The sequence below is a fragment of the Chiloscyllium plagiosum genome, unplaced genomic scaffold (genome assembly GCF_037043375.1).
Source record: "Chiloscyllium plagiosum isolate Xiang-an unplaced genomic scaffold, Cpla_swu_hap1 HiC_scaffold_8, whole genome shotgun sequence".
Taxonomy (NCBI): Eukaryota; Metazoa; Chordata; class Chondrichthyes; order Orectolobiformes; family Hemiscylliidae; genus Chiloscyllium; species Chiloscyllium plagiosum.
Genome location: NW_028270146.1, coordinates 84,286,725 through 84,302,089, shown reverse-complemented (window position 1 = coordinate 84,302,089; position 15,365 = coordinate 84,286,725). Strand labels below are relative to the sequence as shown.

Here is a 15,365-nt window from a genome sequence, read left to right as displayed (position 1 = left end):
TACTGAAATATCTGATCCTTCAGCCTCTGGAGTTATCTGAAGAAAATACCCCCTGCCCATCTCATTCGGATAATCGAGGTTTTCTATATTTACCAATGAACCGTCCTTGAATTTAGTACTACCTCTTCAGAGTAAGCTCTGAGTGACAGTATCTCTGACAGTCCTCTAATCAGGGAACTCATATTCTGAGGTCCAGCTGGCTAACCTCATTACAATCACTACAATGTATATATAAGCAGACTTGCACATATAAAGATACACACGGATAAACACATGAACACACAAGTACTTATTTAATTGGACACCTACGTGGGCTGCACACCCTCATAATACACCCACAAGAGCTATTATACACAGAGATATTTGTTCTCACACACTTTATACAAATGATACAGATATATATATAAACACAAACAGAACATGCCCACATAAATATAATAAACATATGCTGACACTGACAACGATAAACTATCACTCAGCTATGTTAAATGTTCTGTAGGTTTTGACACAATTGATCAAGCCATCCTCCTCTAAAATGTCTTTGCTATCAAGTTAATTGGTTGGGACTGCTTTACCTTGCTCTATTCAAAGATGGTGACCTCAAGCCATCTGTGATTGAACAATATTACATTGTTCTACAAACTACTTCTGTGGTTATGAATTTTCCTACTGAAGAATACTAACATTCATAACATTTTCAATAAAACAAAGAACTACAGATGCTGAAATAAAGATGGAAATTGCTGGAGAAACTCAGCAGATCTGGCCACATTGCGGAAAGAAAACAGTTGACATTTTGAGTCCAGTTCTGAAGAAGGATCTCTGGACTTAAAGCATCTGACAGATGCTGCCAGACTTGTTGAGTTCCTCCAGCAGTTTTTGCTTCTGTTTGTATCACATTTTTATTAGCCATAAACCCTTCATAACTGAAATGAGATGCTTCCAGGAAAGTAAAATTGCACTGCTGAAGCAAACTGCAAACAAGGACAAGCAATAGCAGATTTTGACTTATTATGCATTTCTTGGTATTTGTGCAAGGGACCTATTGATACCAACCAATCCCAGTTGAACTAGTTAACTTTTAAGGCAGAAATTATTTAAAATATACTGCCATGCATTATGGTCTTATTTTAAAAGTCTGGTTGATCATAAATGTCAACCGCGCTTGCTGCCCCATCCTCCTTAAACTGCATCTATAACTTCAGAATACAGGTAAATGTTGTAATATTATGCATGCATACATGATGCTCCACCTAGTGGTGATGTTGTCCACAAACACAACATTTATCCAATTGTAAGCAGAGAATCTCCTGCATTGGCTTCTCCTCTTCTTCTGCCCCATTTCAGTTGGCACCATAGTGTCCATTACAGAACTATACTTGGACTGCTACTTCTGATCTGCATGCTGCTGCTTATCATCCACGTATCATCTGAACATTGCTACATATATGATGGCAACGCCTCCTTCGACTTGTCCATTTTTCTGCATTCATGCAGTACTGGATGTGCAGACTTTTTTTCCAATTAAATCTTGAAGACTGAGTCAATTATTTTATATTCTGCTGTCTCACAAGTGACACCATCCATCGACCTGGCAATTGTCTGATGCTAAATCAGACTGTTCGCAATACTACTCGTATTTGAACCTGAAATGAACTGTAAACTACATATGTACACCTAATTCCACCTCGAAAGCACTGCCTGATTCCACACTTTCCCCAGCTCTTTTGGCAAAATCTTTATAGTTTCCTTTGTTAACTTAAGATCTAACCATTCTAATGCACTTTTGGACAGCCTTCCACATTCTGCACTCCTTAAATATGAGTAGATCCAAACTTTCTTGCCTGTCTTCTAACTCAAACCAAGTTCCATTCACCCTCCATCCTTCTATTTGCTGACCTAAATTGGATATTCATTCAGCAACATCTTGATTTTAAAATGTTCGTCCTTGTTTTGAAATCACACCATAATCTCACTCATCCTGACTTCTGTCCCTAAACCTCTGAGATACTCGCATTTCTTTAAATTTAGTCACTTGAAGAGCTCTGTTTTTAAACACTTCAGCATCAGAATTTGAACTTTCCATGGAATTTCCTGCCTGAACCCCACTACCTCTCTCTATCTTCTTTTCCTCCTTTGTAAAGTCACATCTAATGTTGGACAGTATGTTTTGCTCTTTGCAACCATAAACTGCTTGGGTATTGTCTGCAATTGAACAACACTTGCTAAATAATCCTGAGTGAATGAAGAATTACACCAATAACCAGTCTAGGATTGTCAGTCAGACTCATGGTGCAGTATATGTGCACTTACTGAAAGCTACATATGTTACTACAAGGGTTTTGTTTCTTGCAGTGAGAAAGAACATGTACACGCACTGCACTTCTGAACCAACAAAATTGGTGACAACCATACTGTAGCTTATTTCTCAGGGCAATTACTTGATTAACCAGAGCCAACTTATTTGGAAGTACAGTGATACATAACCCCGGGTCACTGGGAACATGGGTTTGAATCCAAACATGGTAGAAGGTGAAGTTTAAATGGAAAAAACTGGGATTTTAAAAAAAACTAGTCTGATTTTAACCACTGTTGACTATTGTAAAAACACATCTAATTTACTCATATCCTTTAGAGAAGGAAATCTGTCGTCCTTACCTTGTTTGGCCTACATGTCACTCCAGAACCCACAATAATGTGATTGACTCTTGATGTATGTTGAGTAATTAGAGACACCCAGATGCTATGAATGAAAATCTGCATGGGTAAAATTTAAACAGATCTTGGCAATCTCTTTACTGACATAATCCACACATTAATTAATCAGCCCTCTCTGTTCATAGTCAGAATAATGTTTTCCATTTGGTATTTCTTGCAAATTGTCCTGATCAGTTGAGGTAAAAAAGCTTCAATAAATCATGTCTCTTTTCTAATGATATTATGGCTCTGTACTACTAATGACAATATTAATGACAAAATGCAACTTTTTACTCATTTGCTTAGATGAATTTTGATTCAAAGTTTATTTCTTGCTAAACAGTTTAAGACGCAAAACAATCTAGTTTTAAAAGATTTTCCTTCAAAAGATATGTTCAACTGGATTACAATACTTCTGAAATTCAGACTGGCACATTCAAAATTGTTCTCTGTTATTACATACAGAAATCCTTTGGAATAAAATAGTTTCTTTTTATACTTAGTATGTAAAAAATAAAGTCACCATAAGACTGCGCTCACATTAGAGATTTAACGTGAGGGTCACCACTCTCAGGGGAGAGGTTGAGAAAGAGAGTCCTTCATGGTAACCTCAGTGTGGGAATTGAACCCATGCTGTTAGTATTACTCTGCATCACAAACCTGTGCAGCCAAACATACTTATGTCGAAAGTCATAGAATAATGTGTTTTGGTTCAGCATGTCAATGTCACCTCTCTGTTAGATGACCTGAGCTAGTATCACTTCCCCCTGCTTTTTCCTCATAGCCCTTTTTTTTCCCTTTTTTTTTGAGATAAAATGTTTTCCTTTTGAGAGCCATGGTTGAATTTACATTCACCATGTTCTCAGGCAATGCATTCCAGATCGTGACTGCAACTTGCATAAAACATTTTTTTTTCTCTTGCTGCCTCTGTTTCTTTCCTTATTCACCCTAAATTGATGCCTTTTAGTCTGGACCTTTCTGCTAATGGGTATTATTTTATCCTATCGGCTCTGTCCAGAAACTAATCATCTCCTCTCACCCTTTTCTCTAAGGAGAACACTATCAGCTTTTCTGATCTATCCATGTATCTGACGTCCCTCATCCTTGGAACCATTCTCAGTCAATCTTTTTCACATCCTCCTTAATACATATTCCTAAAATGTAGTGTCTAAATGGGCAAAACAGTGTTTTGTGAAGGTTCACTATAACCACCTTGGTTTAGTACTCTTATGCCTTTATTTATATCGCTCCAGGTACTTTAATTCCTTATTAACCACTTTCTCAACCTACCTTCTGATCTTCCTGGATTTGTATTTAGATACCCTCTGGCCCAACTGCTCATGTGCCCTTTTAGAATTGTATTCTTCGTTGGTCCTCCTCATACTTTCTTCCACAATGTATCATTTCACACAACAAATGAAATTTAATGTTGAGATATGTGTCTTTGAATCCGCCAGTCTGTATTTATATCCAGGCAAAGTGAAGAGTGTTATTGAATATGGTGTGCCAGACAGCCCACATTCTAATCATTGGCATGCAATTTTTGTATGTGCCATTGCAGCAGTGAAGAAGAATCCTCTTTATTCAAAGGGCCTGGGCTGCATTCTTTTCTTTTGAGGTATTTCAGCTTGTACGTTGAGCCTCACTTAAAATAAAATCGTAGATTTTCTTCTTGTCAGAGGAGACAAATTACTAATTGTCTTCGAGGAATTGAACCTATAGCCTATCTTATTAAATAATTAGAATGTGCAAAATGCTGCCTTTGGAAAATTGTTTTCTTAAGAAGTTATGGTGTTATTGCCTGAACCAATGGTGACACTCCTCATATACACTCGATCATAAGTGATAACTAATCTTGGGGAAATTTCTGAAGGTTTTGGTGATGTTTAGTAGACTAGTTTTTCTTAGATAAAACCCTGTTCTGAAATTACCTTTAAATGTCATGTCTGATTGGGCGGAGGTTATTTAATGCACTTCAATGCACTTGGCATGGCAGCTTTGAGAAATGCAGTTCTCTTGCTTATGAGCAACCCAGGTATCCGTAACGAGAGTGGAATCTTTAAGAGGGATTCAAAAGTGTAAATTATTTCCTGAGTAAACTCCCCTCATCCTGTTTTTCTGAAAAGGTGGTGAGATAGAGGGACATTGATATTCGGTTGTTAAAAATGATTCTACTTTCCATGAATACAATATTAATCTTAATAAAATGCAAAAATGTACTTTTTCTGTTTCCATGTAACAGAAAACAGTAGAACTGAATGTGGAAGAGGCATACAAAGCATTCAGAATTGATCGGAGCACGCTACAGTAAGTACATGAATCAAAACCATAAAAACTCTAATTGCTCAATATAATCATGAGGCGGTCTGCGTTTATTCACTGGATTAAACTGAGAAGCAAAACCAGAGTCACCTGAATTCTTCAGAATATCTTTCAGAGAACCTTGTATCAAATGTGTCCTTTGATTTTGCTTTTGATGCAGAATGAAACATTGTATTTTGTGTGGCATCAGTTGGCTCAAATGGCATAACACTAATTGTGAGCATCATCATTTTGGCTTCAAATTTGTTTTGGATGGTTCCTCTCTAATTCATGTCAAACTACCTGTTAGTAATTCTCATGCATTAATTCTCCCCCAAGTGTAGACGTTGCAGTGCATTGAAAATTGATGTAAATAACTAATAGTAATTTCTCAAATAATATGTCACGGTCATTGCAATTTCCCTTGGCTTACCTCTTGGCCTGGAGGTAGAAGTTCCATGAAACTTGTTTTGAAATCAAATTTGATTGTGTGATCACTGAATGTGTTAAGGTTGTGAAATATTCAAGTGAGAACTGTGCTATATCTTTCACATAGATGTGTGTCAAAACTACTTAAAACTCTGCTTTAAATAGTTTAGTTTCATTACTGGAGGGTAAGCCATAGAAAAAAGTTCTTAATAAGACTCTTTTGCTAGATTTTCTCAATTCATCTTACATGAGCTATTACTGTGTATATAATGTTCATGGAAGCATTCTTTCAAAATTGATGCTTCACGACTACATGCACCAACGTGAATTAAGAATCCCATTCATTGCAGCTGGTCAGTGAACATTGTGAATGTAAACTTAAGCTTCTGTATAATTACCTCTGTAGATAATGTGCTGGCATTTAGGCTCATCTTGGTTGTCATTCTCTGCTCTGTCTGCAGTATGTACATGTCGTTTTGAAACTAGAGGCGCAGAATGGCACATGCTACTCCAATCATAATCTAAGAGCTGGACGTTATCTCTTCAGATTAATGCTCGACTCTTATGGCAGTTTATCCCCATATTTTATTTGCAGTTTTAGTTGATCTCCATGATTGTATTAAAATTGGCAGTTGTTTCATACAGCCCCCTTTAAATTGGCTTTCTGATGGTTATGAATCCTCCACCTCTTTCTCTTAATATCCAGTACTTGCATTTGTGCGAATCCAATTTGCATTATGGTCCAGCCTTGGCTCAGTGCTAACTACATGGCTCAGTTTGTCAATGCTTCAAGCTCAACACCAGCACATACATTCTAAACAAATTTGGCTGATGGTTTCTCCAGTTCCTTCATCCAGAATGTTAATGTGGCTGGTAAAAGCAACAATCCTAATGTATATTCCTGCAGGACACTGCTGTTTAAAAATTCTTCATCCAAAACCACCATCAATGGTAACAATCCTGTGGCTAAAGGAGCACACCTAATTCCTTATTGACCACAAGACCTGGTTTTCAATCTATTGGACTCTCTGCTTAAAAGTGATCCCATTGTGCCACACTGTCAGTATCATACCTCAACCTTCTCAAAGAAAATTGAACTGATTGATAAACTTGACCTCTTTTCCCTAGAAACCATGTTGAGAGTCACTAACAGCTCCTTCTTGTCTGAAAGTACATTAAATGCTCCCTTCCCTCCCATGCCTTTCCTCAAACATTGCAAACAATGGAAACACAGTGGGCTTTTTTTAGAGCTTTTGTTTTGCATGACTCATCTACACACTGAAATATTAATAAACATATTACCTAAAACTTGGAATGAAAAGCGATTTCATTCTCTTTTTTACCTCCTTACTCCTAATGTTCCATGAGGTCATCATGAAGGTCTCACCTCAACCTTGCCATGGGTGTGGTGCCCCTCCAATTAAACCACCTGTCATCTCTCTAATGAGAGAGAAGTCCTATAATCCTGTAGGATTACAGGGACTTTTACTGCTACCAACCCTACCACCCGGTTCTTGGAGAGATTCTGTCAAATTGAGTAAAATCCAGGTGAATAATGCAGAAAGCACAGAATATAGAACAGTATGCATTTAAATTCAAATCTTCCAATTTGTTTTACTGTCATTTTAGCACTTAATTTTTGTAGCATATGAAATATGCAGTAAATTAACATGATACTGTCTCTGTAGTATCTCTGGAGCAATATTTCTTCCTGTAATTGATAATATAGTGTTTTACTTATACTATTCTCAGCTTTGCTTGCATTATTGTTGGTTGGTAGGCAAGTTAGATTTAGATTTGTTGTCGCATGTATATAAAAATGCAGGGAACAGTGTATCTTTGCATGTCATATGTAAAGTGGTGCTCCACCGCCATTTTTGAAGCATTGCATATAATGTAAGATTTTACTGCGTAAAGTTCATTTTTCTGTTGTCGTCTTGTTCCTCTTCCACTTCTCGTCTAGTCACTGCTTGACATCAGCTGGACTCTCTAAAACAGACTCCTAGGTCTCTGTACAGGGCTCTGGAGTCTTGGTTACAGGTCTCTGCCACTCCGAGACACCAACCACGCCCTCCATCTCTTCAGTAACTTCCAGTTCCCCGGCCCCCAGTGCTTTACCTTCATAATGGACGTGCAGTCCTTATACACGTCCATACCCCACAAGAATGGCCTCCAGGCCCTCTGCTTCTTCCTCTACAACAGACCCATCCAGTCTCCCTCCACCTCGCCAAATTAGTCCTCACCCTTAAAATCATTTCCTGTAACTCCTCCCATTTCCTCCAAATCCGGGGATTGCCGTGGGCATGTGGATTGGCCCCAGCTACTCCTGCCTCTGTTGGCTATGTCGAACAGTCCCTCTGTAGTACCCCAACTCTTCCGCCGTTACATCGATGACTGACTGGCTGACTGCATCAGTTCAGTATCCTGCATCCAGGCTGAAGTGGAGCAAATCATCGATTTCACCTGCAACTTCCACCCAATCCTCAAATTTATTTGTACGTCTTGGACACCTCCCTCCCCTTCCCCGACCTTTTCCTTTCCATCTCCAGCAAGAGTCTCCAGTTGTATGTTTACTACAAACCCACAGACTCTCAGAACTACCTGGACTACACCTCTTCCCAGCCAGTATCCTGCAAGAACTCCATCCTGTTCTCCTAATTCCTCTGCCTCTGCTGAGACGAGGAGACATTCCATTCCCAAACATCCAAGATGTCCATCTATTCAAACAACGTGCTTCCCCCTCCCGTCATCCAGACAGCCCTCCATCTCACCGACTCCATTCCCTGTTTCACCCTTCTCAACACCCCTCCCGAAAGCAATAAAGACACAGTCCCCCTTGTTCTCACCTACCACCCCACCAGTCTCCGTTCCAATGCATCATCCTCAAACACTTCTGTCAACTCCAACTAGACCCCTTCACCAAGAACATTTTCATCTTCCCCTCCACACCCCTCTCTGCCTTCCGGAGGGACCGTTCCCATCGACATTTCTTGGTTTGTGCCACTCTCCTCACTAATCCCCCTGAATCCCCAGGTACCTTCCCCTGCAACCGAAAAAGATGCAAAACCTGCTGGTAAACCCCCAACCTCCATCCAAAGCCCCAAACAGTCCTTCCGGGTGAGACAGAGGTTCACCTGCCTCGCTTCCAACCTAGTTTACTGCATCAGGTGCTCCTGATGTGGTCTTCTCTACATCGGGGAAACCAAACGTAAACTTTGGGAAAGGTTCGTCGAGCATCTCAACCATGCTCACACCTCCCAGTCACCACCCATTTCAACTTCCCCATCCAGTCCCTTTCCGACCTGACCATTCTTGGCCTCCTCCGTTGCCACAACGAACCAAACTGCAAATTGGAGGAACGACACCTCATCTTCCACCTGGGCAGCCTACAGCCTGGAGGACTCAACATTGAGTACTCCCATTCCCTGACTCCCTTCCCAGCCCCCCTCTCTCCCTTCCACTCCTCCCTGCTACCTACCGGATTCATTCCTCCCATTGACCAACCAGGTCATACCCTCTGCCTGTCTTCACCTCTTCCCCACTTCCCCACTACCTGATGCTGCCTGGCTTGCTGTGATCTTCCAGTCTCCTGCTTGTCTACTTGAATTCCAGCAGCTGCCTTTTTTTAATCTACTCAAACAGTTTATGGCTGATCTTCTACTTCAACATTAGTTTCCTTCACCATCTCCAATTCATTGGTATTTTTAATATCTAGAAAATTATCAGTCTTTGCCTTGAATAAACTCTTAAGTGAGGACTCTAAAGCCATCTTGGGGAGGCAATTCTAAAGTTTCATTTTAGGGTGAAGAAGTTCCTCCTCATCGCTGACCTAAATGGCCTACTACTTCCAAGGCTGTATCCCCTGTTTCAGACTTCTCTAACTATCCTGTCCTGAATTTACCTCGGTGGGCAGGTCCTAGTGTTCCATAATTCCAGTAGAATTCTCAAGATCTTTTCTAGTCAGTAATGTGTTAATTCACTGCATATTTCACACATGCTGCAAAAATATTAATTAATAAGTTCTAAGAGACAGTAAAACATTCAAATCTTCTAGTTAGTTGCTGTAAACCTGAAAATTCTGCTGAGACTCTAATCTTTCTTAGCTGGGGAATGAAATCCTCAATAAATTTGCTGCAGAGTATCTATGAACTCATTGTTTCACTGATTCAGAGCACAGCATAAAGCAGCAAATGGAAGACTATAGAAATGACTTTTAAAGTATATATGCTTAATTTGTGGTCCATTGCTACTTATAACACTCTGGTAGGGTTCATTTTGCAGTGCTGCTGTGTTTGGTAACATCTTTAATGCTGCTGTAGTATCGGGATAATCCTGATGCACAAAGCAAATGTCTTTAACTTTCCCTACTGTACACATGTGATCTTGATGGCATGAACTTTATGCATTATCATGGTGAAGCATGGAAAGCATCTAGTTTTACAGGATTTGGAGATGCTGGTGTTGGACTGGGATGTACAAAGTTAAAAATCACACAACGCCAGGTTATAGTTCAACAGGTTTAATTGGAAGCACACTAGCTTTCGGAGTACAATCACCTGATGAAGGAGCGACGCTCCAAAAGCTAGTGTGCTTCCATTTAAACCTGTTAGACTATAACCTGGTGAAAGTTTTACAGCAAGTACAGTACTTGGTTCCATGTGGCGTGTGACACTGGGAAATGAGCGGTGACTAAGTCAATTCTGCAAGTTTTTCAGTAGATGGAGGCAAAGAGGCAATTTACAGACTTTGTGTATCATTCTTCATTATTTGGCTGTGCTTTTCCTCATTAGTTTTTTTTTTAGTTTTTAGTAATTAGAATTATTAGTTTACTTTTCAATGAATCTGAAAGTAATGCAAATTTGTTTTTCTTGTCATTTTGTAATTTTCTCTGGCTGGCCAACATCTATTGTCCTTGAGGGTGGTGATGAGCTGCCTTCTTGAATGTTGAAAATCACACAACACCAGGTTATAGTCAAGTGGGTTTATTTGGAAGCACTAGTTTTCAGACCACCGCTCCTTCATCAGTTGGTTGTCCAATGTTGCAGTTCACATGCTATTGGTAGACCCCAGGGCCTATGGAGTGAGTTCATCATGAGGAGTAAACATTTCTGTTCTTATGTTGAAATCTTTTGCCCAAATTCCTCCCAAGTTTAGTGCAAAGACTTTTTTACCCCTGATGAGGGGTTGAACTGTAATTGTAGGATTTTCAGTTGTTGTATTGGTTGGCAATATATAAAGTACAATGATTTCACTTGCCACAAAATGTAATTTAATTCTTTTTTGACAAATATAGAGGCGCTGAGCTTATTCACTTGAGACTGAGAATATCTCAGGATTGATTTCCCAGATTCTGTTCAGTTATGCTCTCCAATGTTAGCGAGTTTGCAGATCATTTTGTAACCTTGAGGTTTCTAAAAGGAAATGGTGTTCCCCAGCACCATCTATTTAAAAATTTCATGTGTATAGCGTTCAGCTGAAGGCAGTATCAAGCTGAGTAGTAATGCTTTTTACAGTTTATTAATCTATCAACATGGCATGTGAAATTGAACAGATTAGATTGGATTAGATCCCCTACAGTATGGAAACAGGCCCTTCGGCCCAACAAGTCCCCACCCACCTTCCGAATAGCAACCCACCCAGATCCATTCCTCCACCTTATATTTACCCCTGACTAATTTACCTAACACTATGGGCAATTTAGCATGGCCAATTCACCTGGCCGCACATCTTTGGATTGTGGGAGGAAACCGGAGTATCCGGAGGAAACCCATGCAGACACCGGAATAATGTGCAATCTCCACACAGACAGTTGCCTGAGACAATGGACTATAGTCACGTGTGAAGGAGATTATAGGAGAGTGACACAAGACTGCAACTGGTGAAGGTTCTGTACAGGTGCAAGAGGAAAGAGAAATTTTATTAAAATTACATGAAAAATTAGGACACTAAATCCTCTGATTTTTTACCCATAAGTTCAAATATTCCAATTTGAGAACCTGGTTTTAGCACCATTTTGAATTTCTTGTTTTTGCTAATGTCAACTGGTGAAAGTGTTCAGCATCTACTTTTAGACTTGATATATTTTTATCCCTGCACTATATGAGTTAAATATAAAACATGTAAAATAATTGTTGTAAAAAATTGCAATAAATTCACCGGGAGGTACTTGGGTTAATGATGCTGTACCATTAGTAAGCTGTTGATGATTCATTTACCTATGTTGACCCAGAGCAGAAAGAAAGCCATTAAAAAGAGGAGGCTGACACTGTGATCAAAAATCTGACAGTTCTGACCTTTCAGTTTTTATTAAAGCTGCAGCGTTGCTACAGCTTGAACCATAAGTGACATTAACCTGATACTGGGTAATTACAGGCACTATGATTCATGCAATGAACTAGGGATGGTGCTCTCAGTTCCTGAGAGTTAAGTTTGCGTTTCACTTTTTTCCACCATTGTCTTGTGTTTCCTACCTAAACGCTTAGTTTTAACTAGACAATTAATATTATATCTATAATTACTGATCAACTGCTGAGAATTGTTTAAGTTTCAACTCAAATGACCTGAAATTTTAAGCAATGAAGAAGATATGATCAAATATTGCTGTACCACACCAAAAGAATCTAGAAGCTCTTCAAGTACTATTTCTAGTCAGTCCCGGGTTTTCCTGCTGTGTTGTGTGCCAATAAACGTCATAAGACCATAAGACATAGGTGTGGAAGTAAGGCCATTCGGCCCATCGAGTCCACTCCGCCATTTAATCATGGCTGATGGGCATTTCAACTCCACTTACCCGCATTCTCCCCGTAGCCCTTAATTCCTTGTGACATCAAGAATTTATCAAACTCTGGCTTGAAGACATTTAGCATTCCGGCCTCCACTGCACTCCGCGGCAATGAATTCCACAGACCCACCACTCTCTGGCTGAAGAAATGTCTCCGCACTGGCTCTACTTTGGTGTAAATTGGCAACTGCTTCTTCTGGAGTCCTCTGCCCAAGAGCTGGTCCACTTCCCGATGCTGCCATCTCCAACACAGACAGGACAAAGAAGCAGATAATGAAATGATCCATGGCAGAATAAGGTCAGACCCCTTGTGTTGGGTTCAATCTGATTCCTACCTGAATCCCACATTGAGGCGAATTGTGCTCTGCTGCAATTGACTTGCATTTTTAAAGGGAAATCTTCCCAAAATTCAGCGTTTGGGTTGATGAAGGTAAAGCTTCATCTTCCCAATTATGACGTGTGTCTAATCTCAGCTTAAATTCAGGAGCAGTGTTGGGGAGGAAAGCAGTAATCCTAAAATATGGAAAGCTGAACAGGTTTGTGTGTGTTATAAATTACTTTGTATTAATTCAAGGATATCATTTTGGAAACTTTGTTCTGTTCAATAAATTGATTTGTATTCAAATGATACTCCAACAAAGGCTCATGCAAATTGCATTTATGAGCCTCACTTCGTTCATTCATTTAGTCTGTTAATATTCCAGTGCTCAGGGACTTGGAAGCAATTTTTGTTGCAAACGTTTCGTCCCCTGGCTAGGCGACATCATCAGTGCTTGGGAGCCTCCTGCGAAGCCTTCGCAGGAAGCTCCCAAGCACTGATGATGTCGCCTAGCCAGGGGACGAAACGTTTGCAACAAAAACTTCCAGCTCGGCGAACAGAACCACAACAACGAGCACCCGAGCTACAAATCTTCGCACAAACTTTGAACTTGGAAGCAAAATTAGATGACTGCTGAAGACTGAGTCTCTACTGTCCCAACTTGAACATTTACTGCTCCCATATAAAGAAATCCTGTAATTGGATGCTAAGACTGATAGTTATAGGGAGTTAACCCCTCAAATGATGGAATATTTTAATAACTGGCTTTGTGGATTTATATTTCCAGTTTCTCGATTTCTTGGCCTAGCTGATTGTCGAATGCATGTTGTGTGACCTGTGAACTAGATGCATAATTGTGTTTTAATAACAAGTTTCTTTAGGTAACTCGAAAATGAAATTAGTTTGAGAAAAATCTCCCATCTTTGTTTCTGAGAGTTACAACTGTCTTGGTTGAAAGAGCAATGAACCTTATTTCAGATTAGCACCAGCACCACTTAAAGCAGAAGTTTAGCACTTCACTTGAAGGGCCTAAGATGATAATCCCTCCAAGATTGCCTTTGCTTCAGGATGAATCTACTGATATTAGTTTCACAGAGCCAGTGATGATCTTAAACCTTTTTTTATTTGCATCAACCTTTTTAGATCAATATAAAGCTAATTTTTCAAGCATTTCTTCAGAATCAGACTAGCTCCTGCTTGGTATAATTTTTGAGTAGCCTTTCTACAATAGAGCTCCCAATACAATACTTCTGACATGGGGTTGATTGTTGATTTATGACTCTGCTACCTGCCATAACCAGCACAACGTTAGAGTTGGGATAAAATTATTTCCAAAAACCCAATTCTTAAGTATATTGGTTATATATTTTTCAACCTCTCATTATTCAGGTGATAAATACTTTAAGATTCGATCATGCAGGTTATGACTTGCTCTCAAAATATTTATGGGTTTGTGATTTGTAAAAAGTAACCTATGCATTGTTTAACATGTATATATGATAGTACTTTGCCAGGGTTCATTTATGCTGCTTTGTGTAACCGTGGTGCAGAATTGGATGCTGTCAGCTGAGGTCTGAGTTATATACAATGATTTGAATTAAGTCCAATGTGTTTTATTGGAGCAGTTTAACAGCTGCAGTGCGAGCTTATCTTGTCTGATTAAAGCTTCAAATGCTATTAAACTTCAAGTTCCTTGAAACAAATGCAATAAATTGCAATGGCCATGGAAACCATGACACGTGTAATTCTGTTCTAAATTGTGACATCCTCACTCATGATTATTGAGCAAATTCTATTTAGGATCTTCTTTTTCTGCAACCTTAAAGGAACATACTAAAAATTGCTCATGTATAAGACAGCCCAAGAGGAATTATTACATTTCTAGCTTTTTAAGAATTTTGTACTTTTCAATCTCACTTCTTAATTGAATTGTTATATGTACTGGATCAGTCCCATCTGTAACAATAAATTTGCATGCGACAATTTAAATGCTGTGTATTTGGGCAGGGTATCAATATACAAGAGTACTGTAACTTTCTTTATATTATGTGGATATGAAGTGCAAGATGATATTTGCAAAGCTAAGTGTCAGAAGATTCAATGTATTCATTCATAGTCTGGTTTGGACCTAGAATTATAGAAAAACAAATTTCACAGCCTGCAAATGTCTATTTGTGAACTCTTCGTGTTAGAACTCTTGATAACTTTCGTTATTTTTATTCTTTTATTATTTTTTAATTGAGAGCTGGAAATGACTTGTGGATTTGGGACAGCTTATAGTAAATGGAAAAGAATAGGCCAAACAAGCTTTGTTTGTGAGACCAGGGTCTGCAGACTAATTGTAAGCTGATTCTTAATTAAAGGGGTTCCAACAGACATAGAACCCGATGAAGAGAGTTGTGTTTAAACAGAATGTAGAAGTGGGTGATTAACAAGGTCAGTACCTGGGAATTCGTTCTAGGAAGTCTGGAAGAGCGCCTGTTTTCAAGCAGATGAAAATTGTTGAAAGGCAAATGAGGCCAGAAGAGTAGATCAGGGCATAACCAGAATTAGAGTCATAGAGATGTACAGCATGGAAACAGACCCTTCGGTCCAACCTGTCCATGCCGACCCGATATCCCAACCCAATCTAGTCCCATCTGCCAGCACCCGGCCCATATCCCTCCAAACCCTTCCTATTCATCTACCCATCCAAATGCCTCTTAAATGTTGCAATTGTACCAGCCTCCACCACTTCCCCTGGCAGCTCATTCCATACAGGTACCACCCTCTGTGTGAAAAACTTGCTCCTTAGGTCTCTTTTATATCTTTCCCCTCTCACCCTAAACATTTGCCCTC

General features: G+C 39.4%; 1 protein-coding gene across 1 annotated transcript in view; it reads left to right on the top strand.

The window, feature by feature from the left end:
• The window catches only part of fntb (farnesyltransferase, CAAX box, subunit beta), an 80,154-nt gene that overhangs the window by 13,548 nt on the left and 51,241 nt on the right, over positions 1–15,365 (top strand). Inside the window, exon 2 of the mRNA XM_043698076.2 lies at positions 4,940–5,004. Within this exon, the coding sequence (XP_043554011.1) occupies positions 4,940–5,004 (65 nt within the window). The remainder of the gene's footprint in view (positions 1–4,939; positions 5,005–15,365) is intronic.